Consider the following 26,541-nt stretch of genomic DNA (forward strand, 5'->3'; position numbering starts at 1 on the left):
TGACAGGTTAGCATCGACGGCACAGACCTATCCGGCATTCAGCCACGATTAATAATTATGTACGTATGTACGGGTGTACCTAAATAAAAATAATTGAAAAGCTTACCATATTTTTGTACCTAATTTGTACTATTTAGTACCTCCATTAAAAAAATTTTACCTCACGGTACATAAAGTAATCATCAAAAACAGTACACCCGCCATCCTGACAGTCAGAATGGCGGGTGTACTTTATTACGCTATGTTCCCGTGGTTATTGATAAATTCTATAAAAGCCAAATTTTTGTACCTTTTTTTTTTATTTGTGGTTTCCAAGTTTAACTCATTTTATATTTTGACATTCACAATCCATAACTCCCGCGGGAACAAAATAGGCCTTCGTCCTTCAGTACACCTGCATGAAATAAGAAATTTTTCGAGCAAGTGTGATGAAATAGTACATTACGATACAAGTGCGAAAAATAGGAAATTCGAAACGAGTGGCGATAAATTAAAACACGACCGAAGGGAGTGTTTTAAATCGACACGAGTTGCGAATTACCTATTCGCACATGTATCGTACAACGTTTTACAGTACATATGGCCCTTTAAATGTTCGACACAGTAACGTAATATGCTACTTCTCGCACTAGTGCTATAAAGTAGCCCCATATGTACTGTAAATAATATTTTTGAGTTAGCTTGGTAGGGTGATCTGTTGTGCATATTCGTTGCTAAGCAACGGCGGTGGCGCATCGCGCAGGCGCGTGGACTTACGCGCGTAAGGCACCGCTGGCGGAGTAGCGGGCCGAGTAGGTCGCCACAAAATAAATTGATTACATTTTTTTTGTTTTAATTGCAAGTTTGAGAAAAGCACTATACAAATCTCGGCGAGAAACGATCTATATCTACTTGGCCTGCAACCCTACGTTTCCCGGCCTCTATAGTAATGTACTATTTATTGGCAGGTATACATTGGCATATCCATCTCAACCAAAGAAAGCTCACCCTCTCTTTGGAAGTACGTTTGCGACAACTTTTTTGGAATGGGCTCATAAGTAAGTAAACACTTAAACAGTTACCATTTGTATATATTATATAAATAAAATATTGACATTAAAATACTTAACTGACGTCGGAAAATTAAATTACTTAGATATCTTTGAAAAAACAAGCTATGTAGATATTGAATCTTATACTTTTTTACTGAGGATTTGAAATTCGCATCATAGTTTAAAGGTCTGTTATCTCTCATTATGTCTCAAGGAGTTTCATGCATGCTTCACATTCGACAACGCGCATGTGACGCTTCTAGTAGTTGCAGGCATCCATAGATTACAATAACTGATTACTATCAAGCAGGATGTTTGCTTGTTTGTACTGAAATGCCAAAATATTTCGATTTCCAGCTGGGCCGGTCAGCTGATTCCACTAATAGAGTCAGAGAATATTCGCGAACTACTTCGCACCGTGCACCCGAGCATGCGCCGTGACGTCAGAACTCTGTTCCTGTTCCTACCGTACGTGTTGCTACACGCGGTCATGGCCAACAACAACACGCAGTACATACAGGAGGAGATACTGGCTGTTATAGGTATTATATTATATCCGAATTCCAATATAATGACGAGGTATGATGAATGAATGAATGAATGAAAGTTTATTCACAAGAACATATGGTACATTAGATATCATTAACATTGTTGACCCTTGATATGCTCGGCCCTAGGGCATGTGAAAATTATTTGTATTGACACAGTTTATGCATGTCAAAGTAAAATACGTGACATAAATGTCGTGTTTCCTAATATATTATCATCAAATACAAACATTAAATTATTAAATACAGACGTCAAGTTTTAAGTCTCAGTCAGTTAGTCATTCAAATTCCGCACATAAATTCATCAAACTGTTAGCTAATAACTAGTTAATCCAATTTACTTTTTTACGTCAAAATGAAGTAATAATTAGAATCAATAATGTCAAAATGAACCAGTAATTAGAATCTATAATGTCAAAACTTAAATCAAGTAATAATGAGATACGCTTACAGTCGGCAAAGTATGTTTGTGCGAATCTGTTACCTATATTCTTACGCCGTCACGCGCTAATAGTAAGGGGAAAATAGTGGCGGTTATAATATATCATCTTGACGACCGGTCTGGCCTAGTGGGTAGTGACCCTGCCTATGAAGCCGATGGTCCCGGGTTCAAATCCTGGTAAGGGCATTTATTCGTGTGATGAGCATGGATATTTGTTCCTGAGTCATGGGTGTTTTCTATGTATTTAAGTATTTATATATTATATATATCGTTGTCTAAGTACCCCCAACACAAGCCTTATTGAGCTTACTGTGGGACTTAGTCAATTTGTGTAATAATGTCCTATAATATTTATTCTATAATAATATCTTATTCATAATACCTGGTCTGTAACAAACATAATTGCCAATGTGACTGATGATTTATGAAGAAGAAATATTAGCAATAATTTAAACAAGTATTTACAATCTATTCCAAGTGGTTCTTAAAATAACGTAAATAAAAAATCGCGTGAGTATTTCATTGGGTCAATGATATAATTGGATTTGGTAAATAAATGTCTGTATATAAACACTATTGTACATAAGACAGGTGGAAATTACAATAAAAACAAAATATGTGCATGTGCAATGGCAAATGTTGTACATCAGTAGCCGAATGAACAATCTATATCCTGGCTAAATAATAAATAATTATTATAGGACATTATTACACAAATTGACTAAAGTCCCACATTAAGCTCAATAAGGCTTGTGTTGAGGGTACTTAGACAACGATATATATAATATATATCAATATTTATAAATACTTAAATACATAGAAAACACTCATGACTCAGGAACAAATATCCATGCTCATCACACGAATAAATGCCCTTACCAGGATTTGAACCCGGGACCATCAGCTTCGTAGGCAGGATCACTTCCCACTAGGCCAAACCGGTCTTCACATGTTTTGTATGAAAATTATTTACAGGTTCTGAGAGCGCTAGAACGGAAAGCGGCATTCCAGACAGACACCGATACAAGATGCTCCGAGACGTACGCTTGACACCTAACATTAACACCGTTCAAGCAGAGGAGGGCAACCAGGTAAGTGGGCGTCCGTTAATTACGTGAGGGGTTTTTGAGTATTTCTTGACCCCCCCCCCCCCCCCGCCCCTACCTACTGGCAAGGCTACTTTAACTCTATATGCAAATACAGACTGAATCTTGTAGTTAGGTTAGGGTAGTGTAGGGACGCCCGGCACGAAACAGGCGGGCTGTCGATCACGTGTCGCGTTCATTCAGCCCAATTCCCTGAAGTTGGAGCTGCAGGTTACTGTCCCGGCATACCCACACTTTTCTCCTCAAATCTTCTTGTTTTCCTGCAGAACAGAAGAACATCTTTGAGTTTGACGTCCTTTTGGTTCGTTTTCGTTTAGTACGTCTCTATCGAATGTATTATATTATATCTCGGTCATACATAATACATTCTACTAGTATGTGTAAGCCAGTCTCCTTCTTACCACCGTATGGACAGGAGGCGTCGTCCCTACTAATTTCCATTATCTTAAGATGTCTGTTGAGAGTGTTATGACCAGTAATATATACCCGTCACTAGTCTCAGACTGCTCTTACCTAGTTTCAAAAGATACCTGGTTCTCCTGTAATCTATAGCTTTTACCATCCTCTTCGACTGTCTGCATCCAGCCTCTTCTTCCCATTCTCTTTGTGTTCCATCTCTTTTACCTTCTCTATGATTCCCTTCATTTATTTATTTAATCGTATGGCTTATACAAAAAATAGGTAGTTACATAAATATCACAGAATAAAAATTACATTACAATTAAAATTAAATGTCAATATTCAGAGCGTTCAGCCACGCAATTGCGTCGGGTGTTAGGATTCCCTTCATGACACCCGCTGACGTAGGCAAAGCCGGTTCCGGACCCATATATTCCGTTTTCTCATTCCCGTTTCCCTCTGGTGCCCTGGTACCCATGCCACCGTGATGATGCTTTGCCTGCCTATTGAGTTAAGCTCCTCTCGACATTCTCACACGAGAGAGGAGGTGACGGATATTTTCTTTAGTGCTTTCAGCGCTGCCTGCTCTTGCTGCACACTCCCTTTGACTATACGTGCACATCGCACTATTGCACATACTTTTGCTAAAAAAAAAGAAATCAATTTTACTCAGGTAAATCATAAACCCTCATGTCATGGCGTCGGCATTGTTCAGTTAACTTGACAAGCTTGTCGATGATAACTTGAATTGTTGATATTTAGGTTTGAGGATAAATGTGACTAACAGAATTAAGTATCACGCAATATCAAATATATCTTTATACATATTAAACTAATGCTTGATGTAGGCTGAGGGGATACACAATGACACGCCACTCTGATGAATAGAGTGCAGGTACATAAACAGTTCGTAAATTCTCTAAACAATCAATTGATACACTATTGAATTATAAGTCGTATATTTAGGTTTCAAATTTACGCGCACATAAGGTAAAAAAGTTAAAATAGTATCAGGGTGAAACGTCTTTTTCTTGTGACCCGTTACCAGTATAACGGTCACCTAAACTGCATGCGGGGCTGGTTTCATTTAAGTGTTGAACCATTATACATATTTAGATGAGTAAAAAAATAACAACGATAATATAGGATACGGTGTTAAGATAAAGATGTCTTCTAATTTTAGAGCAAATGTAGTAAAACCATCTATACCTTGCTGGACTTCTTGAACAGATGGATGTTGGAATGGTGCCATTCAAAACAGCGGCCCCTGGAGAATGAAAATTACAAGTTAGTATTGAGTTAGTAGTAATTTACACTTGTTTAAAATTTTAATTTCCTTGTGTGAAATTGTGCTTTTACGACAGATCGGCCCATCTGTACATTATCTAATCCAAAGACTGACCTCGGAAAATTGTAATATATACCAAGACCAAGGAAACCGCTTTGGTTAGTTTGCTATACTATTACTTGATCCGGATATTGGTATAGCAGGCTAACTTAAGCGATTTTGTTACTCTCTTTATCGCATACCATTTTCCGAAGTTAGCTTTTAGTCTATATATAAAAGGTTTACATTTTTAGGGCGATATCCATGTTCATGGAGAAATTCGACAAGCTTCTAATAGCGCGCGGCAACTTCGCCTGCGGCGAACTAGAGCGCGCCCTGCAGTACCTAGAACTATACATGGGGGAGAAGAAACATCACATGCAGGAACAACTCCCTCTACTGGCCGAGATATACGCGCTGCTGGACGAACCGGACTCCGTCGCTGGTAAGATATTGACCATCATACCCCGGGGTTTTTGGCGTGGGAATGATTTCAACGGTCGCTGATAAGACTTGGGGCGAACTAGAGCGTCTACAATACCGAGAACTGTACATGAGGAGAAAAAACAACATGCTGGAACAATTTCCTCTAATGGTCGAGATATACGCGCTGCTGGACGAACCGGACTCCGTCGCTGGTAAGATATTAACCATCATACCCCGGGGTTTTTGGCGTGGGAATGATTTCAACGGTCGCTGGTAAGACTTGGGGTACCCCGGGGTTTTTGGCGTGGGAATGATTTCAACGGTCGCTGGTAAGACTTGGGGTGAACTAGAGCGTCTACAATACCGAGAACTGTACATGAGGAGAAAAAACAACATGCTGGAACAATTTCCTCTAATGGTCGAGATATACGCGCTGCTGGACGAACCGGACTCCGTCGCTGGTAAGATATTGACCATCATACCCCGGGGTTTTTGGCGTGGGAATGATTTCAACGGTCGCTGGTAAGACTTGGGGTGAACTAGAGCGTCTACAATACCGAGAACTGTACATGAGGAGAAAAAACAACATGCTGGAACAACTTCCTCTAGTGGTCGAGATATACGCGCTGCTGGACGAACCGGACTCCGTCGCTGGTAAGATATTAATCATTCGTGTACTTAATGTGAAATATGATAACATTGATAACGTTTTATTTTACCACACACAAACACATATATTTACCTCAGAAATGGATGCATGGTCCCGGGTTCGAATCCCAGTAAGGGCATTTATTTGTGTGATCAACACAGATGTTTGTTCCTGAGTCATGGGTGTTTTCTATATATATTAGCATTTATCTATATACGTATGTATCTCGTCGCCTAGGACCCATAGTACAATCTTTGCTCAGTTTGGGGCTAGGTCGATCTGTGTAAGATTGTCCCCAAATATTTATTTATTTTACATTAACCCTTATGATGAAGGTAGAGGCAATTTGTGACTACTATAATTTATTGTCATTTTTAAACTGAGGTTTCAGTACTAACGAACTTTTTTCTAATTATGGAGGCAGAAGATCGATTGTAGACCTTATGTTTAGCTACTATACAGCCCGAGTGTAGGCTCAAACGATTATGTAGTTTTGACTAGCACAATACTTTTGAAGTGCAAAATACAGTAAGCATTAGAGTGTGTATTGAAAATGGTGCACAATTATAGTTATTTGTTTTACAAGGGGGCAAAGTTGTTGTTTAACCGCTCGTGCTAATATTGATACCCGAGCAAGCGAAAGATTCCAAAATTGAACCACGAGCGTAGCGAGTGGTTCGAGAAGTGGAATCTTGAGCGTTGCGAGGGTTTTAACGCACGAGGGTTAAACAAACTTTGCCTCCGAGTGAAACAAAAATTTTTCACCACACCAACACGAGGAAACTACTAACTATGAAATACCAAAAAATTCGAATGAAATCAAATCCAAATGAACGTAATAAAAAAAAAATCATTCAAAATCATCATTTCTAAGTCAATTCTACTAGCTAACATATGGAAACAACTCAAAATTTGCATCTGATTACTTTGCCCCACATGTGGATAAAATGCAATTTTCTCATTCCTTTACCAGTTGGTGTGGTGAAAAGTATATTTATTTACTTAATAACTGTAAATTTTCAGGCATATTGTCAATCAAAAGATCCGAGCCGTCTTTGAACGAGCTGATCCTTACGCAAGTGGTGACGGGGCGGTTGCAGGATGCAGCTCTTTGTTACGAACGGCTGGCCCAAGAGGGACAACTAGATAGGCACAGTTTGCGGGTAAGTTACATTTTTTTTTCTGTTTGAAACTGCTTAATTCTGGCTGTGAAATATTTGATACAGTACCGGAAAATAATATATCATGTTTAGAGTAAACAATATAGGCTAGTTTGTAGATTGTATATTTTACTAGTCATTTTATACAAATATATGATGAATACTGCAATGAAATACTGTGAATTACAATAGGAGACTCAGCATATTACTAAAAAAGCTTTAATAAAAAATTAAGTTGACTAAACATTAAATGAAACCAATTTTTCACAAAGAACTACTTAAAGTAGTGAGGTGGAAATAACTTACAAATATAAAAAAAAACCAACGGGTTGCACGCCGGGAGTGCCGGCAGAAGTGAAAACTTGAATATTAACGTTGTGCATTTTTGATATTTTGAATGGTTAGGGAATAATTTTGCACGAATTGCTTTAATTATCAGTATAAAACTACTATCATTTATGTGGTAAAATACAATACTTCCTCTCCTACGTCGCGCCGGCGGTCTACTGGCTTCAATGACATTGTAATAGTTTTTCGATCAGGCCACGTGTCCGTCTTACGAATTTACAATCTGACGAATCCGTCGGTCACGAGACCTGTCGCGAGTTTAGCATTTTTTCCCCGTCACAAAAAGTGCACAGCGCCGCTAAAGAAGTTTTCACGTCAAAAAAAGGTCTACCGTAAAAACATAGAGGTGATATATTATTGGCCGGTACTGTCTACTATCAGTTTTGACTATGAAGGAATCCAAACGCTATAAACTTAATATTCTGACTAACCATTTCCGTTCCTTTAACCTTTCATGTCTCTTCTTCCTGGCGTTGTCCCGGCATTTTGCCACGGCTCTTGGGAGCCTGGGGTCCGCTTGACAACTAGCCTTTGTCCTTTTTGTTCGCGGGTCCTTTAGCCTTTCATGTTTATTTTAAAAACCTGCGATTAACATTCGAGGTTGTAAATTATCTGTGTGTAATATTTCGTCACATAATTTTGCGGCGGCTACATTCTTCCACTCTAATAGCAACCCTTTAATTTTCAGGGCATGGTAGACTGCTACCTAGGTCTAGACCAGCCGTTCACGGCGTACCGCCTGCTGAGCGAGCACGAGGCCGAAGGTGCTGCTGCAGAGTTAGCTGCGGAACCGCTGTGGAGGCTCGGCCGCTTTGAGCAGCTTGATGAACTCATAAACAAACCACTGGTAAGACACATGGGACCTTTTTAAAGGTTCCGTACCTCTAGAAGAAAAAACGGAACCCTTATAGGATCATTTTGTTGACCGTCTGTCGATCCTTTATCTCGGGAACGCGTGGAGGTATTGAGTTGAAATTAAAACCATGTACTCAGGTCTACACAGTCCCTTGAAGCTGTGAAAAAAGCAAACTTCTAACTTTACTTTAAAAAAAGATAGCCGTTTATGCCGCAAAAAACGTATCGACACTCAAGGGAATCATAATTTTCATGTTACTTCCCGTTGACCTAGAACTATGAAAGGGTGTAGCAGGATAGCCTAGGAAAAATTGCCCCCAGCGATTTTGGGCCGAAACTGTAATCAAACGATGCCTTTTGGGGAGGTTATACTCTGCACAAAGTTTCATCCCTCTGTTACCCCCTGGGGGTGAAAAACACCCGATTAACCCCAAAACTGTTTTAATTATTTTTTCCTAAACTATGAAAGTGACGAATTTCAAATTTCGTACAAATATTAATAAGACTAAAAGCTATGTGCTAAAAAAATATTAACCCCCTAACCATTGAAATTCTTGTAAAAAAAACAAAAATAAAAAAAGAATCAACCTGTATATCAAGTTTGGCTCATGGTACCACACCATTTTTTTTTTCAAAAATGAACCAGTTTATATTCTACATGATACAAAAGTTTCATGGACCTACTCCAGAAGGAACATTGCGAAATTAATATGTATTGGCTCTTTGGTGCGTACTATTCATTGAACTCCCACTAAGAGCCTTGCATTATTATTATTAATAAACAATGGCTTGCGATCGGACCGCTGCTCGTGCCCGATTTGAAAAAGCTGGGGATAAAGAAGTATGAATCAAACTCATTTGTATTTATAAAAACATTTTTAGGGTTCCGTAGTCAACTAGGAACCCTTATAGTTTCGCCATGTCCGCCTGCCTGTCTGTCTGTCTGTCTGTCCGAGGCTTTGCTCCGTGATCGTTAGTGCTAGAATGCTGAAATTTGGCATGGATATATAAACCAATAAAGCCGACAAAGTCGTACAATAAAATCTAAAAATTTAATTTTTTTGAGGGTACCTCCCCTACACTTAAAGTGGGGGTGAATTTTTGTTTTTTTGCTTCAATCCTACAGTGTGGGGTATCGTTGGAAAGGTATTTCAAAACTAATAGGGGTCTTCAACAAACATTTTTTGATTAAGTGAATATATTCGGAGATAATCGCTCCGAAAGAAAAAAAAATGTGTCCCCCCCCCCCCTCTAACTTTTGAACCATAGGTTCAAAAAAATTAAAAAAATCGTGGAAGTAGAGCTTAAGAAAGACATTAAATGAAAACTATAGCGGACATGATCAGTTTAGCTGTTTTTGAGTTATCGCAAAAAGTTTCCCCTTCATAGTAAAAAGACATACTTTAATTAGGTACTGATTATGCAAATTTGCCTATTTGTTTAACTCACGTGAAAGGTACCGTTTCATCCCTAAGTTAACAATATACTATACTTTAAGCTCCAGTTTAGCTTATTGTGACGGAAGAGTAACTACGGAACCCTACACTGAGCGTGGCCCGACATGCTCTTGGCCGGTTTTTTTAAATTATTTTGTTTTCGGGTCCGAGACGTTGCGTATTAAGCATGATACGAGTATAATGATTAGTAGCTACGAAATAGTACGTTTATTTTAATTTCGCAATGTTCCTTCTGGAGTAGGTCCATCTTTTATATAATATAGAATATAAATTGGTACATTTTTGAAAAAAAAAATGGTGTGTGTACCATGAGCCAAACTTGAGATCCATGTACAAATGAGTTTGATTCATACTTCTTTATCCCCACCTTTTTCAAATCGGGCACGAGCAGCGGTCCGATCGCAAGCCATTGTTTATTAATAATGCAAGGCTCTTAGTGGGAGTTCAATGAATAGTACGCACCAAAGAGCCAATACATATTAATTTCGCAATGTTCCTTCTGGAGTAGGTCCATGAAACTTTTGTATCATGTAGAATATAAACTGGTTCATTTTTGAAAAAAAATATGGTGTGGTACCATGAGCCAAACTTGATATACAGGTTGATTCTTTTTTTATTTTTGTTTTTTTTACAAGAATTTCAATGGTTAGGGGGTTAATATTTTTTTAGCACATAGCTTTTAGTCTTATTAATATTTGTACGAAATTTGAAATTCGTCACTTTCATAGTTTAGGAAAAAATAATTAAAACAGTTTTGGGGTTAATCGGGTTTTTTTCACCCCCAGGGGGTAACAGAGGGATGAAACTTTGTGCAGAGTATAACCTCCCCAAAAGGCATCGTTTGATTACAGTTTCGGCCCAAAATCGCTGGGGGCAATTTTTCCTAGGCTATCCTGCTACACCCTTTGGTAAGTAATATCTTCGTTACAGTACAAATACAGGGAAAAATCTGAAAACTATAAATTTGTAAAAAAAAGTTAAATTTGTACGGAACCCTCGGTGGGCGAGTCCGACTCGCAATTGTCCGGTTATTTGACTGCAGGAATGTAGTTACGCATCGCCTCGTCGGGCCTGAGATGGGCCCATTTTAGGGGGGTATGTGAGTCATACCTCCCGGCTGGTTCTAATGAGAATGAGGGTAGAGGCCGACCCACTAAACCCACACCGGAGTTTCCCACAATGTGTGTTTTGGAGGCGTCACGGGATCGCGAACATTGTCAGAAAAATGTAGCTAATTCAATCTTATATTATGTAATATATTTCCCGTTACTTTGTCTCAGCTTTGTTATATTGTTACTTTTACTAGTACTAACTGTCAATTAAAGTTAAGTATTAACACGCATTAGCAAGCATCAGTACACGAAAAGAGCCTTTTCATCTATCCAATTTGGAAAGTTCAACGTGCTTGACTTTCCTCATAGTCGAAATGAAAAATAAAGTGTTTACCTTCGGGTAAAAGTAACCACTTCTCGCTTCGTTCGAGCGCCAAAATATTTTGGCTGATATGGTTCACTTTCCACCCTTGGTTAACAATCTACTATTAATGCCATGTCTGTGCGTGCAATATAATGCATTCAGAATTTAGTTGGGGCTGCTCACACTGTGCAGTGCATCGTGCATGTTCGCCGTGGTTCGTACAGACGGTTTTCACGCGGTTACGCGAAAGAAAATCGTCTCGATGATTGGCAGGCTTAGGGGCAGCAACAGCATTCTGGAGGTGATTGCAGAAATACACGAGAATCCTTTACTGGCGCATTGGATCCGTCAAGTTATAGTTTTCGTAAAATTTTGAAAATAGTTTAAATATCATTGGGCTTAAAGAATTTTATTACTCATAAAGAACATAAGTTCACTTACAATGAGCTTAAACTATAAACAATTTCATACGTGGTTTACAATTACATCCAGCTAGTCGATGATACTTAATAGTTATTTACAGTACATATGGTGCTACTTTACCGCACTAGTGCGAAAATTAGCATATTACGTTACTGTGTCGAACATTTAAAGGCCCATATGTACTGTAAAACGTTGTACGATACATTTGCGAATAGGTACCCCTACTACTCGTATCGTGATGTACTATTACGATACAAGTGCGAAAAATAGGAAATTCGTAACGAGTAGCGATAAATTAAAACACGACCGAAGGGAGTGTTTTAAATCGGCACGAGTTGCGAATTATCTATTCGCACATGTATTGTACAACGTTTTACAGTACATGACCCTTTAAATTTTCGACATATGTGCTAATTTACGCACTAGTGCGGAAAAGTAGACCCATATGTACTGTAATATACATTATCACTGATATATTTCTTCAACTTGGTTTTAAAACATATACATTATTAACATTCGTTTTTAAATTTTACTAACAAAATATGGATCAAAGTTTCCAATAAAGATTTTCAATTGATTAATATATTACTTTTTGTTAAAGCCAAGTTCCCGAGAAAACTGGGGTGTTCTAATGGGCCGCATTCTCCTCTCGTACCGCAGTCAAGACAGCGCTCGTTTCCACCTCTCATGCAAGAACGCCACGGCCAAACTGTTGGCCCAGATGGACGGCGAGGCCAAAGGAGAAAGTGCTTTAAGGAGTGGATATCAAAGCGTGCTGGGGCTGCACGTCATTACTGAGGCGGGGCATGTGGAACAAGTCTTGCAAAGGTACCCAACCTATTATACTAAGTATTTATTAGTATACCTATACCGAGAGCCGAAGAAACTTGCGATTACGCATACATTACACAAGCGCTTATTTGCTTACGACTTGGTTTAAACTTTAAGCGCCAGCGACGAGCGGCATCGCTGAGTTTTCATGCCAAGTGGTAGCACTTGACGTATGTCAAGTATGGAGCTTATTGGGACCGTGCGGAGTGCGTGGTGGGGATAACTAAAGCGATCCCAGCGCATAAGGTGGTAAAAATTTGAACTAACTGCGGATAGCGTCTTTAATATTTCGTACAATGATATGGCTCGAAATTAAACTTTGATTTACGATTACTCCTGAAATATTCATTTAAATTGTATGGTGTAAGGGACCATTGTAATCTGTATGAAATGCTTAATATAACTAACGTATTTATTTTGATAATTGTTAATAATGTATCCATGTAAATAGCTTTGCAAATGCCACATATTACGTGATCTTTTTCTAGAAGTTAAGAATGGATATAGTAAGTGATCCTTAAAAGATAGACATTTCACATCGCGGACTTTTTTGTAGACCTATGAATGAGAAACAACCCCACCATACATTGTGTTGTTATAGCTCAAACGGATTAGGCAGCGTTTTCGATTAAGGGTCTCCCCAAACTAGTCGACGCCGTTTCGGCAAATCGCGTACGGAAAAAGCTTTATGTCAACGCAATAAGAGCGAATAAGTCGTAAATCGGCTCGGCCCACGCGAAACGACGTCTTTCGACGGGAAAACGGCGTTTTGCCGTAAAGCTGTTCGCATTCGTACGACGCTGTTTGCAGCCTACCGCACACGTTCGCATTCGTAAATCTCCTTATACTGCCGTACGGTGCCGGAAAGAGTTGAACGGCTCCGATCACGGCCGAGTACCTACGATATGGACCGGTCAGAGCTGGCGGAAGCCGTTCAGCGTCTTCGACGGCCGAACATAGCTGACGACGGCCGAACAGCCGATGACGGTAAAAATGCTGGTAAGCCTTTTTTTCCATGCCCGTCTACGTAAAATATCGATCATCACAGGTTATTATATAATATGTAACAATTACCAAGGAAAATAATCTTACAGGTCTGTTCAATTTCAAACTCAGGTTGTTACTAACAACCAGTCTCCAAAAATGAGATTTACGATTGCCGATCACCCGCTGTCCTACATCTGTTCGTCGGACTCAACGGCTGTACGTGTGCTGTCTGACGTCTCGACGGCAGGACGGAGCACGGGAGAGCCGACCGTCGCTTTACAACTGTTGCGATAGCAAGTCGCAGGCGATCGGGCGTCTCTACGGCCGCAAGGAGGATGAGACTGCTAAACGCAGGTGTCCGACCGCGGAGACGGTCGATCGGCTAAATGCGAATAGTGTGGTGTAAAACACTCGGCGAAAGCCGACTCCGCGTCGACTGGTTTGGGGAGACCCTAAAGCTCCTAGCCAGCGTGATTTTTTCCGACAACATCGTTATATTTGAAACAATTTACACAAAACCTTAACAAGTTATATACTTAAGCCTTCCTCAAGAATCACTCTATTGATAGATGAAAGTCGTATGAAAATCCGTTCAGTAGTTTTGGAGTAGTTTTATAAGATGTAGTGAATTGACGTTTTCCCCTAGAATTGCGGACACTAGGTTGCGTGACAGTCGTGCACGCTCCCGATAGGGATATGTATGTATTGTTACTGCCAAGTTTGTGCAAAGTTATCGTGGCCAGTCTATGCGTACGGCTTCAGTTGCAAGCATCCAGCGGAGCGTGCAGCGTAGCGTCAAGCGTCAAAAGATTTGAGCATTGCTCACATACGTTTGTATTGTTGCACACTACGAGAGAGCGGTCACACGTCGATCTCCGCCCATAGCGTGATATCGTGGCCGGGGCGTTAGACAAAAACCGGTGTATTTGCTTATCTGTGTGCTATAAATTTAAGTAATAGTTTTGCGAAACTATTTTAAACTTTTTTCGAATTAATCAAACTTTCCTTTCAGACTAAAATCCCTAAACGATGGCGACAGACAGGGCGCGGACGTATTGAACAAGTTGTTAGACGAGTGGCGCCGACGTCTGTCCGTGGTGCAGTCGGACGTGCGGACGGTGGAGCCCTTGTTGAGGACTCGACGGATATTGCTGCAACAGACACAGGTATAACATAGATAGATTTAGGCTATATGAGTAAGAACTCTTAATAACATTCACAAAATGACAATAATTTCAGCGTTTAATTTTTGACATCATTTTATGAATACCTAAGGCTATTAGGTCCCACTTAGCTCATGTTTAATGATCATGCCACTGTGGGAATATTGTCGAAAACACACATCAAACCAGCCGCGAGATGGATTAAAAGTGCCTGTAAATGATATAGATTTTATATTTATATAAGAAAACTTTATTACACGATAAGCATAAATTACAGTAACAAAAGTTGGTAAACTTAAGTGGTAATGAAATGAGAAGTTGGCAATAGTAGTAATATTAGGCTAATCTTTAGATACAATACATTTAGGGGTACTGATGGACCCCGCACTAGGCAAGCCTGTACTGCGGGGCCCGCTCATGATGTGTTTCATATGTACATTGATTGGGGCTGATAACTGAACTACTTACTTATATTAACTAAAGTAACCGTGTATGTTTGTAGGAGTTATTGGAGCCAACGCACCCAACGACGGCAGGCATCTTCAAAGCTTGCATAGGCGACCTTTGGCTGCAAAGCGCGAAACATGCTAGAAAAGCTGGCATTTTTCAACAGGTGAAAAATGTTAACTTTTAAGCCCAGTTTCGCAAAGTCTGAGTAAAGTGTTGGATAGCTAATTACAAAATAAATTAACTGCCAGATTAAACTTCCTAGTTGTAAAGGTATCTCCAGTAAAGATTTTTTGATGATTGTGAAACGCCAACGATGACTTTATTCGTCAGATAAGTGGCAAGTAGCTTATTCAGGACTTTACTTGGACATTGTGAAACAGGCCCTTACTTATTTTAAATGTATATTATTATTTATAAACTTGTAAATGTTCTCGACGTAATAACTTTCAAGTATTCAAGTTATTCTATAAAAGGTAAAACTTTAACTATAGTAGGTATGTTTCTAGATGGTCAGAAGATATCTACCGAATGTGGCTTTCCATCAGAGAAGGGTCCTCATGCTTCATGTGCATAAAAACCCTTCTCTAACGGAAAGCCACAAATATGCACTGTGTGAGTTTAGCACAGGGCCGAGCAGTGGGTGTATACAAGGTGCCCATGAGCATTGCGAGACATTTTAACTAAGCATTCCTGGTAATATTTAGAAACTTAAATGTCAGATAAAATTTTCTGGATTAGGCCTAGTTTCAGAGATAATTAAATGTTTTTCGAAATCATTCTTTCGCCATAAGTCGGTACAAAACACATTTTTGACTGCGGTATTGCCACTTTGAGGTCTAGTCTGGAAATACCTATTGATTGACATCGAAAAATAATAAAAAAATGTATTCGAGAGGCTATAAATTACGTTTTATGTACAGGAGTGTTCAAAAAAAAGGGAAAAAAAAACAAAAAAAATATTTTTTTGTCGAATTTCACAAAAAGTCATAACATTTTTTGCTTCTGTTGCCATCAGGAATGCACCGTTAAAATCTCTCGCAATGCTCACGGGCACCTTGTAGATATGAGTTGAATAGATGTGCCGTGTTCACGCAAAAAACGACTTATTTTCTGCCATAAAGGTGCAATTACGAATAAGAATTCCGACAAGCGACAGTGTGGTTTCTTTTGCAAGAAACACAACCTTATCTCGGAAAAAATTTTAACACAGTTATTTTTTGTTCCAGTCATACATGTATATACTGAATGCCGAAGAATACCGCCCAGAAGAGTTGTTCATTGAGAAGTCGAAAATGTACTGGGCGCGCGGCCAGCACGAACACGCCTTCACCACGCTCAGGAGAGGTTTGGAAGAGGCGTTTCCACAGCTAGCCACACTTACCAGTGAACAAAGGTAACATCAAGACAAATTGTTTCAGTATATAAAAAGTCGAAGTTTCATTATAGGATTTTTATTGCACTATACCAAAGAGAATTTGAAATAGAGGTGTATTGTCATCTGCCATCTTACCCGGCACTAACTAAAGGTAACTATTCCTTTGGCCTTTAATCTATTAGATGGCGCCACTTTTTGATATTTAACAAATTTAACACATATCAGTGAAAGAATAAGGATCAAAGTCAAATGGCGTTCTAAAAGTTTTCATCATGTGTCTAAGATGGCAGTAAATTTACTGTGGCTACAAAATTTTCTTTGATTATCCACCTCTATTTCAAAGTCTCTTTGGCTATACAAACCTAAAGAAACGGGATATGATTTATGGATTATATGAACCCTACATTTTTAACTGCATCCAAAAACGAGGAATACGAGGAGTTCTGTACGGAATGTAAACCGGATTTTATTTGTATGAACTTTCGGTTAGTAACCGGTTATTCCATACAAATAAAAACTGGTTTACATTCCCTTTATGAAGGAATAAAAATCTGTATCTGGGTTCATTTCAGGAAAACATGTGCCAAAGCAAAGCTGCTCATAGCCAAGTATAATGATGAAACTACGAATGTGGACGTGGACGTCAATATCGGGTACTACAAGGAAGCCGTCGATGTTTTCAAGCAGTGGGAGAAGAGCTTGGTAAATAATTTGTGCCATTCTCAACTTGAAGGGTACTTGTTGTTGGTTGTCAATAAGGCGCTATTTCCATATAGCTTCATTGTGAAATCAACCTTATAGACAGCCGAGAATGTGGTACCTTTTGGTTGAACACGTCACATTTATTTATAACTTGGACTTATTAATATTTTGATATTGACATCTATTATTCAAACTTTAACGATACGTAATTTGCACATCAGGAAATAAATGATAAGGAAAAAATAAGACAAGGAAATAATCGCCATAAGTACGAGTATTATACTAGTAGATTCTATCCCTCCTACTTTCCTACTTTCACACTGAAAATAGTTATTTGTGCAACAAGAGACGAAAGTTGGTTTTTCTTTCGAGTGTTGATTTTGAGTCAGCTAGAATCTTGAGCGTAGCGAGGGACTCAAACACAAGATGTAAAATAACTTTGCTCTAGCGTGACACATACAACTTTTCACCTCAGTAGTGATAACATATTAAAGGTTAAAAAAATTCAACATCAAGTAAAGTTAACCACATTTATTTACATTCATAAATGAAAGATATCATCATTATGACGAAAGCTTCTAGAAATATTCCTGTATTCATGGCCTTCACTAAATTAAAAAGCTACTTTGTCTCACTCCCTGGAGTGACGAAAGTAGGCTTGTTCGAGCTGCTGAGATGAAATAAGTGTCATCCATGATGACGTGCAGATTCGTCACTCCAGTGAGTGAGACAAGCTTTCGTCATAATGATAATGCCTTTCATTCATGAATGTAAATAAATGTGGCTAACTTGATGTTTAATTTTTTTAACCTCTAATATGTTCTCACTACTGAGGTGAAAAGATGTATGTGTCACACGAGAGCAAAGTTATTTTATATCTCGTGTTTATGAGTCCCTCGCTACGCTCGCAAGAAAAACCAACTTTCCTCTATTGTTGCACAAATAACTGTTTCACCACACCAACTGGTAAAGGCCCTCTTGATTGTTCAAAAACTAATGAGAAAGTTGCATTTTTTCCACATGTGGGGCAAAGTAATCAGATGCAAATTTTGAGTTGTTTCCTTATGTTGGCTAGTAGAATTAACTTTTAAATGATGATTTTGAATGATATTTTTTTATTACTTTTATTTGGATTTCTTTTTTTTTTTTGGTATTTCATAGTTAGTGTTTTCTTCGCGTTGTTGTGGTGAACATTTTTGTGTTTCACTTGGAGGCAAAGTTTGTTTAACCCTCGTGCCTTGAAACCCTCGCAACGCTCAAGTTTCCACTTCTCAAACCACTCGCTACGTTCGTGGTTCAATTTTGGAATCTTTCGCTTGCTCGGTTATCAATAATCACTAGCGGTTAATCAACATCTTTCCCCCTTGTAAAACAAATAACAATTCTCCTGTAGGGCTAAGATGTTCGACTCTTTATTATTTGTCACCATTCCTGTCACGTTCTAACAAGTACGTAAGCGCGAAAGTGACGGGCATAGTGACAAGTAATGATCGTTATCAACGTGCAGATTTCATAGCAAAGTATATCATCATAATACACACATTTATCCAAATTATGATAAATAAATAAACAACTAAAATTTATTCAATGAATTTTGGTGTTAGTTGTAGACGTAGAAAAAAAAACATTTTAAGTTCCTAAAAGACCTTTCCACGTTGACGGAAGTTACGGGAAGGTAAATTAGGCAAGTATTTAAAATATTACGCGCAATTATTATTTACTTTTACCTTTAGTTGTATTTGTATGACACGAAGCATGACATGTCATATTCATATGTAGGTGATTTTTTTTTATATAAATGGTCGAAGAAGGTTTACTAATGTGAAAAAAGTATATTGATTATTTACATGTATTGACTTTTCTGCCAACCATATGTTTTGATATGAAAACTGCACGTTTATAACGATCACTAGACTGACAAGTGATAAAAATGGAACCATGCTGCCACCGCAGGTGTGTCTAGGCGCGTACTACGAGAAAGTAAGCAACAGCGAGCCAGGCAGCGGCAGCCCCAACTGGTCTCGGAAGCTGTACGCGCTGAACAGCTACGGGAAAGCGCTCCAGTACGGACACAAGTATCTGTACCAGAGTATGCCGAGGATGCTGTCCATATGGTAAATACACTAACTTATTAGAATTAAATAAATATAAATATATTATATGACATTATTACACAAATTGACTAAGTCCCACAGTAAGCTCAATAAGGCTTGTGTTGAGGGTACTTTAGACAACGATATATATAATATAATATATCAATATTTATAAATACTTAAATACATAGAAAACACCCATGACTCAGGAACAAATATCCATGCTCATCACACGAATAAATGCCCTTACCAGGATTTGAACCCGGACCATCAGCTTCGTAGGCAGGGTCACTACCCACTAGGCCAAACCGGTCGTCAAAACGTCAGAATTAACATTAAAAACGTTAGTGTTAATCAAAGAGAATTTGAAATAGAGGTGTATTGTAAAAGAAAACTTTGTAGCCACATAAATTTACTGCCATCTTTCGACACATTAAAACGCCCTTTGACTGTCCCGTTTATGAACTAAACTACACTATAACTGTTAACTGTTCTCATTTCCCAGGTTGGACGTAGAGGTGACGTCATCAGACACGAGCATCCACTCGGTGCTCGCGCAGATGACGGAGGTCATTAAGACGTACTCAGAGAGACTGCCCCTCTACTTGTACTTGACTGCTTTCTCGCAAATTGTGTCGAGGATTTGCCATCCTGTTAAAGAAGTAAGTTAATTCGGTACACGGCGGGAAGAAGTTGTTAACTCGAGATATAAAATTGAAGAAATTTGAACTTTAAATAGAACATTAGGAACATAAGGAACATTAGGTTCAAATTTCTTCAATTTTATATCACGAGTTATCAACTTCTTCCCGGCGTTGTATAGTAAGGAATTAAAACAAAAAAATATTACTTTGCTAATCCGCAAAATGATAAAGTGCTAGTCAATCAGTGCTAACCCGTTATACCTGCGTATTTTACATGCAATTAATGTTCCCACCCTCCCACCGCAAAAATAAATATAACAACCCACCACCAAAAGTACAAAACTCGACACGTGTTCCGCCTCTCTACGAGGCATCCTCAGGAGATGCTGGAGATGTTCACGGTCTGACACCCGACATCTAAAGCTGACTTTTTGATTGAGAGGCGAAACACGTGTCGAGTTTTGTACTTTTGGTGGTGGGCTGCTGTATTTATTTCCGTATTTATTTTTGCGGTTAGAACGCCTGATTCTATTCATTATTTAGTAAGGAATTAATTATATTATTTTCTACAAACAGCCTTGCACTTAGCACTTGCACTTAACGCAAAAGATTGATGAAGTCTGTGAGTAATGATTAAGTTTTAATAAGTTGCTCATCTTAATCAAACATGTTGGGCTTTCACAACTTTACTCCTTTCATTCCTTATGATGCTTAAGAAAGACATATCTTGTCATTTAGCAATCCTTCATAATTAAAATCATTTTTTGTAATTTTATTACAACAAAAGTAAATATTGTTAGGGTTGCCATAAGTCTCTTTCGTATTACGTATTTAAGTATCGCGTCCCGTTTTTGCCCCGTATATTAATATCCCGCAGAGTAGAATACCTATATGACCGTTTAGGTCACAATCATCTCTGTTTAACCATCTAGTTTCATTAGGTACATGAGTTGAAGCTGGGTGAATATTTATTTGTCTCCTATCAGTTACTCCTCGAATAATTGTGGCAGCCCTAAATATAGTTGTTATTAGTTTTTTCACATAAAAAAAAATAAAGAAAAATATCTACTAAATGGGGTTTAGTCTAATATTTTAACCACAACCGCTTGATGGTTCACATATTTCTCAAATTTCTGTTTGTCCTGTGTTTTTTGAAGTGAAAACTTCTTTAGCGGCGCTGTGCACTTTTTGTGATGGGGGAAAAATGTTAAACTCGCGTCAGGGTCACGTGATCGTCGGATTGAAAATGCGTAAGACGGACACGTGACACCATGGTGACGTGCAAATTGAATGTCATCGAAGCCTGGTTACTTTTGAAAAATCGTATCTCATTCAAATGTCACATTTTATTTTCTTCATAATCAAAGTGCTGTCATTACGGTTAGCTTCTCGGTTAGATTGTGTTGTATTGTATCTTTGTGTTGTTGGGTGTCCATGATTGTAGATACTCAAACTCATCATTTTCAGGGTTCCGTAGCCAAATGGAAAAAAACGGAACCCTTATAGATTCATCATGTCCGTCTGTCTGTCCGATTATGTCACAGCCACTTTTTTTCCAGGTATACCTCCAACTGAAAGCAATAATCGTAAAGCTTATAATCGCGTACCCGCAACACACCCTCTGGATGATGATGTCGGTCATCAAGTCCGCGTACCCGCAGCGCATCAAGCGCTGCAGCGACGTGTTCACCGACCCCAGGCTCAAGGAGCCGCACATGCTGAAGCTGCTCAACGACTTCACGCAGCTGGCCGAGAAGCTGATCGAGCTGTGTAACAAACCTATTGTAGGCAGTGGATCCGTAAGTTAACTTATAACTTAACTATGCAAACGAGCTTCGATAAATCTTAGGTTGTCTGAGATCGCTTTTTAGCGATAAGACCGCCTGTTGTCTGCCTCTACATTTAATCGATTGTTTATTTTTCTTGTATATTTTTACTGAGGACCAATAAAGAGTATTATATCTATCTAACTATCTATCTTAGGCGCACCTCCAATCTCAACTCGAAAATGACCAGAGCTCGTGTTTGAGACTGTAGTGTTTCTGTTTGTGTTTGGTCATACTTTTAATCCCGGTCAAAAAGAATTTGAAATAGAGGTGGATTGTCAAAGAAAATTTTGTAGGCACAGTAAATTTACTGCCATCTTAACATTTGACTTGGATCGTAATTTTTTTCTGATATGTGTTAAATTTGTTAAATATCAAAAAGTGGCAGCATCTTACCGGACATAACCTGAAGGTTGTGGCGCCATCGCTCGAAACGATGCTGTCATACCTTTGGCCTTTGATCTATGAGATAGCGCTACTTTTTGATACTTAACAAAACAAAAAACATAAAACGGATAAGGATCAAAGTTAAATGACGGTCTAGAAGTTTTAATCAGGTGTCGAAAGATGGCAGTAAAACTGTAGCTACAAAATTTTCTTTGATAATCCACCTCTATTTAAATTCTCTGTGTCCCGGTCAACTCTCGCAAGCACGACTATATAATCATACTCATACCTCTTAATATTAGAATTTATAGCCATCAAAACTAATAATATACATAAATATATGTTACTTGAATGTATCTGCCAAATTTCGTGTTTATTTTATTTATTTGACCCATGGAGGATACAGCCTAATATCAAATTACGTGCGTTTCGATAAGTTCACGTTGATGCGCCGCGCACGTTAGGCGAGGCGTTCAAAGGGTTAAATATCACCAAGTAGAAAAATACACAAGAATATAATAAATACTAAAATTAAAATTAAATTAACTGAAATTGCTAATTCACCATGTCGTTTCAAGATGTGATGAGAGTATAACTACGATTGTATGGCGGCAATATTTTTGTGGCTCTTCAGTTCGCAGTTCAGCGAGTACCACAAGTGCGGCGTGTGGCTGCGAATGGAAATGTGTATGGGCCTTTTAGCACATTTTTTCTACGGTAACCAAAGTTATTAATTTCAGACGACAACAGTATCCACTCTAGTCCGCACGCTGCCCCGACTGCTAGCCAGCGAAAACTTCAGCCACATAATGATGCCCTTCCAAGAGTTCTGCAAGATAGTCCTACCTTCCAAGGCGGCGCGGCAGGAAAGGATCGACTTCAACATTCCTGCTACACCGCCTGTGTATCTAGCGGGTATCGAGGAACATATCACCATTCTACCGTCGCTTCAGAAGCCGAGAAAAGTCACGTTGAAAGGTAATATCAATATTAGACTCAGTTCTGCTAGTTCCTGCCGTCCAAGGCGGGTAGGAGACGATAGACCTTAACATTCCAGCTACAGCACCCGTGTATCTCGCGGGTCATGTCGAAATTATCACTTTAGAACCCGAGAAAAGTCACGTTGAAAGGTACCTAATATCCATATTAGACTCAGTTCTGCTAGTTCCTGCCGTCCAAGGCGGGCAGGAGACGATAGACATTAATATTCCAGCTACAGCACCCGTGTATCTCGCGGGTGATGACGAAATTATCACTTCAGAACCCGAGAAAAGTCACGTTGAAATGTACCTAATATCCATATTAGACTCAGTTCTGCTAGTTCCTGCCGTCCACGGCGGATAGGAGACGATATACCTTAACATTCCAGCTACAGCACCCGTGTATCTCGCGGGTTATGATGAAATTATCACTTCAGAACCCGAGAAAAGTCACGTTGAAAGGTATTTAACATAATACGCAGTTCTGCAAGATCGTCCTACTTTCCAAAGCGGCAGAAAATAATCTACTTCAACCAATAATATATTATAACTCAAAATATATGTTATACGCGTTCCAAAATTGAAGCGCTTACCTTGTGTAAATTATTTGCAATAGATTAACCCCCTTATTCAGAAAACTTCGCAGACATTTGTTAAATTTTCTCCCTTTCAATGTTAAAATGACAGATAGGGACGAACGATCAGCAAGGTCTTGTTAGTCTTGACAGGCGTTTATGAATAACGCCATAGATCTTTAAAGATAAAGAGACTATTAAAATTTTATCAGTGTGGGGGAAACTGCAGCGTTCGGGCGTTCTCGGCTCCGTTCGGCTCACCATTGCTACGAGCAATTATTATGGTTGGCACAACTTGACGTTACTTTTCTGCACAACCACAGATAAAATAATCACTTGAATTTTGACAACCCTAAATGGCCGAAAGGGATAGGGCCATACATTAGAAAGGGACAACACGATTCGTCCTTGAATCGCTGTCAAACTTCGGTTTTGTAGGAAGTTTCCTTTATGTACGGTAGTATTATTATTTGTTCTGTAATCGTATTAAAAATCTACTGTCTTATGTTACCTAATCTATGGCAAGCTTTTTTTCTAGTAAAACAATCGCTTGACGAGAAGCTTAATTCAAATTCAAATTCAAAATAAGATAACTAAAATTAAAATATAAATTAAATATGTTAGTAGGAATGGGTAATTGTTAAGATTGTTTCAAATATTTATGTAACTTTGTATATCTTTTAGGCTCCGATGGGAAGGCTTATATCATCATGTTGAAGCCACGAGATGATCTCAGAAAAGACTACCGTTTGATGGAGTTCAATGTGGTCGTCAATAGATTCCTACAGGTATTAATTTATTAATGATTCTTATCTCTTAAGACTATATTTTACGTTAGTTCAGCTAGACAGCTTTCTAACTTTCCGGCCTCTCACATTTTAAAAATTAATTTACTTAGCTATTTTACGTTTGAAATTCAAAACTTTCGAAGCGAGTAGGAAATAGCGATCTTCTTGCGGAAAAAAGTCACATATAGAACCCATGTGAATAAAAGAGATGCACATATTAATCTTTCATCGCTTAACCTGTCGCCTATCAAGCTGTCAAAAAAAGCACCCCTCGATCTACCCTGGCTGGAGATTACCGGCCAATAGGGTTGTTTCCATCTACAAATCTTAGGGCAGAATAGTATCCCAATAAATTCTTATGGATTATAAGAACATGTTAAACTACCTTTAGTGGGCCTCTAATGAGCATATTTTTGTGAATATTGAATTTAAAATATCTTTTAACACACGACACGTGACCCAAGTCGAAACGACATTGAAGATTCTGATGACGTCACAACTCACGGTTTGACACTGGGCTATAACCGCGAAAATCGTAGTTCGTCATTGCGGGCATTTTTCTCTGTCATTCTAATTACGTCTTAGTAAGAGTAAAAGAGAAAGATCCCCGGGCCCTGGTATTGCACCCGGGTATGTCCTTAAACTACGTCCAAAAGAGAGGTATGGGCAATGTGAATGTCATCTCGCCTTGTGTGGTAGGGCACAGCACAGCAGATGTCATTCCAGATCTAGAGCAGAGCCCAACTGGGGAAGTACCTCCACCTTACAGAAAACCGCAGCCAAATAACACTTGACCCTACTCATAGTGTTGTGTTCCTGCCGGTGAGTAAGGTTGCCAGAGCCAACGAGGGGGGGTGGGGTTAGGGTCGGCAACGCGCATGTAACTTCTCTGGAGTTGCAGGTGTACATAGGCTACGGAGACTGCTTACCATCAGGCAGGCCGTATGCTTGTTTGCCACCGATGTAGTATAAAAAAATCCTAAAATCAATATGCGATTTTCGGTGAAGTTTTTTATTTTACCTTTTCTAGTCTGCAGTCTAAAGTTATCAAGGATACAAATGGTAAAATGATTTAATATTTCAGGATGCACCAGAGACGCGTCGTCGCCGACTGTACATTAGGACGTACTCGGTGCTTCCCCTGAATGAAGAATGCGGCGTCATCGAGTGGGTGCCTAACTTAGTCGGACTGAGACCCATTTTGCTTCATATTTATAAACAAAAAGGTATGAGAATACTGTACTTGCGAGTAAATTGACCCAACAGAAATGACTGATGTCAATCATTGGGTAGTACGGTCACGTCTGAAAATATCGATACGGACAAAGTGCCAAAAACATGTATACACTACCCTAATATATGGGCCATAAAGTCGTGTATACATATTTTTGGCACTTCGATCGTGTCGATGTTTTCAGACGTGATTACCTTATATGTATTGTTATCAAGCCAAAATTGTCGGTTATATCAATAAGGTGTTACTGGCCTGGATGCAATTAGATATTGTCCTTCGACAATCGAGGATGCGGTAACTTTTAGTTGAGAACTTCGAATATTTGTGTCAGTCCACATCAAAAGGGACCTTAAGGCGGTCGGTGCTTACGTCATTATTGAGGCGCGCCTATACTAATCTGGCACTACGCGACATAACCGCCGACCGCCATAAGGTCCCTTTTGATATGGACTGTCACATTTATTATATATTTCAAAAAGTTTCCTAACTTTCTATCATTTCTCATTCAACATATTCTATTTTAAGGGATCCATACAAGTAACCGCGAGCTGAAAGAGATGATGTGCGCCAAAAATGACCCGTTCGAGAAAAAGAGACGCATGTACGAAGAGAAACTGCTGCCACGACACCCGCCCGTCTTCCAAGAGTGGTTCAGGAGGGTGTTCTCAGACCCGTACGGCTGGTGAGACCATCTTTACATAATACGCTAGACTGTATCATGCACATTCCGCATCTCGGATGAGACTAATGTGTCAAAAGAGACGTATGTACGAAGTGAATTGCTGCCGCTAAGGTCGTGGCCAACCAGTGAACTAGGGGGGGAGGGGGCTATATGATATCTCTGGAGGCCTAGCCCTCCCCTAGGCCTCCAGTGATATCATATAGTCTCCTCGCTGGAGGCCTAGGGGAGGGGGGGTTC

General features: G+C 39.1%; 1 protein-coding gene across 1 annotated transcript in view; it reads left to right on the forward strand.

The window, feature by feature from the left end:
- Positions 1-26,541, forward strand: part of LOC133522365 (serine/threonine-protein kinase ATR-like) — a 44,617-nt gene that overhangs the window by 9,055 nt on the left and 9,021 nt on the right. Inside the window, exons 8-26 of the mRNA XM_061857680.1 lie at positions 948-1,037; positions 1,389-1,573; positions 2,997-3,112; positions 4,710-4,813; positions 5,108-5,298; positions 6,952-7,091; positions 8,125-8,283; positions 12,189-12,415; positions 14,418-14,571; positions 15,071-15,181; positions 16,245-16,411; positions 16,966-17,095; positions 19,049-19,209; positions 19,694-19,850; positions 21,392-21,631; positions 22,786-23,023; positions 24,285-24,388; positions 25,473-25,614; positions 26,148-26,304. Of these exons, the coding sequence (XP_061713664.1) occupies positions 948-1,037; positions 1,389-1,573; positions 2,997-3,112; positions 4,710-4,813; positions 5,108-5,298; positions 6,952-7,091; positions 8,125-8,283; positions 12,189-12,415; positions 14,418-14,571; positions 15,071-15,181; positions 16,245-16,411; positions 16,966-17,095; positions 19,049-19,209; positions 19,694-19,850; positions 21,392-21,631; positions 22,786-23,023; positions 24,285-24,388; positions 25,473-25,614; positions 26,148-26,304 (2,973 nt within the window). The remainder of the gene's footprint in view (positions 1-947; positions 1,038-1,388; positions 1,574-2,996; positions 3,113-4,709; positions 4,814-5,107; positions 5,299-6,951; positions 7,092-8,124; positions 8,284-12,188; positions 12,416-14,417; positions 14,572-15,070; positions 15,182-16,244; positions 16,412-16,965; positions 17,096-19,048; positions 19,210-19,693; positions 19,851-21,391; positions 21,632-22,785; positions 23,024-24,284; positions 24,389-25,472; positions 25,615-26,147; positions 26,305-26,541) is intronic.

This window comes from Cydia pomonella, chromosome 10, assembly GCF_033807575.1.
Source record: "Cydia pomonella isolate Wapato2018A chromosome 10, ilCydPomo1, whole genome shotgun sequence".
Taxonomy (NCBI): domain Eukaryota; kingdom Metazoa; phylum Arthropoda; class Insecta; order Lepidoptera; family Tortricidae; genus Cydia; species Cydia pomonella.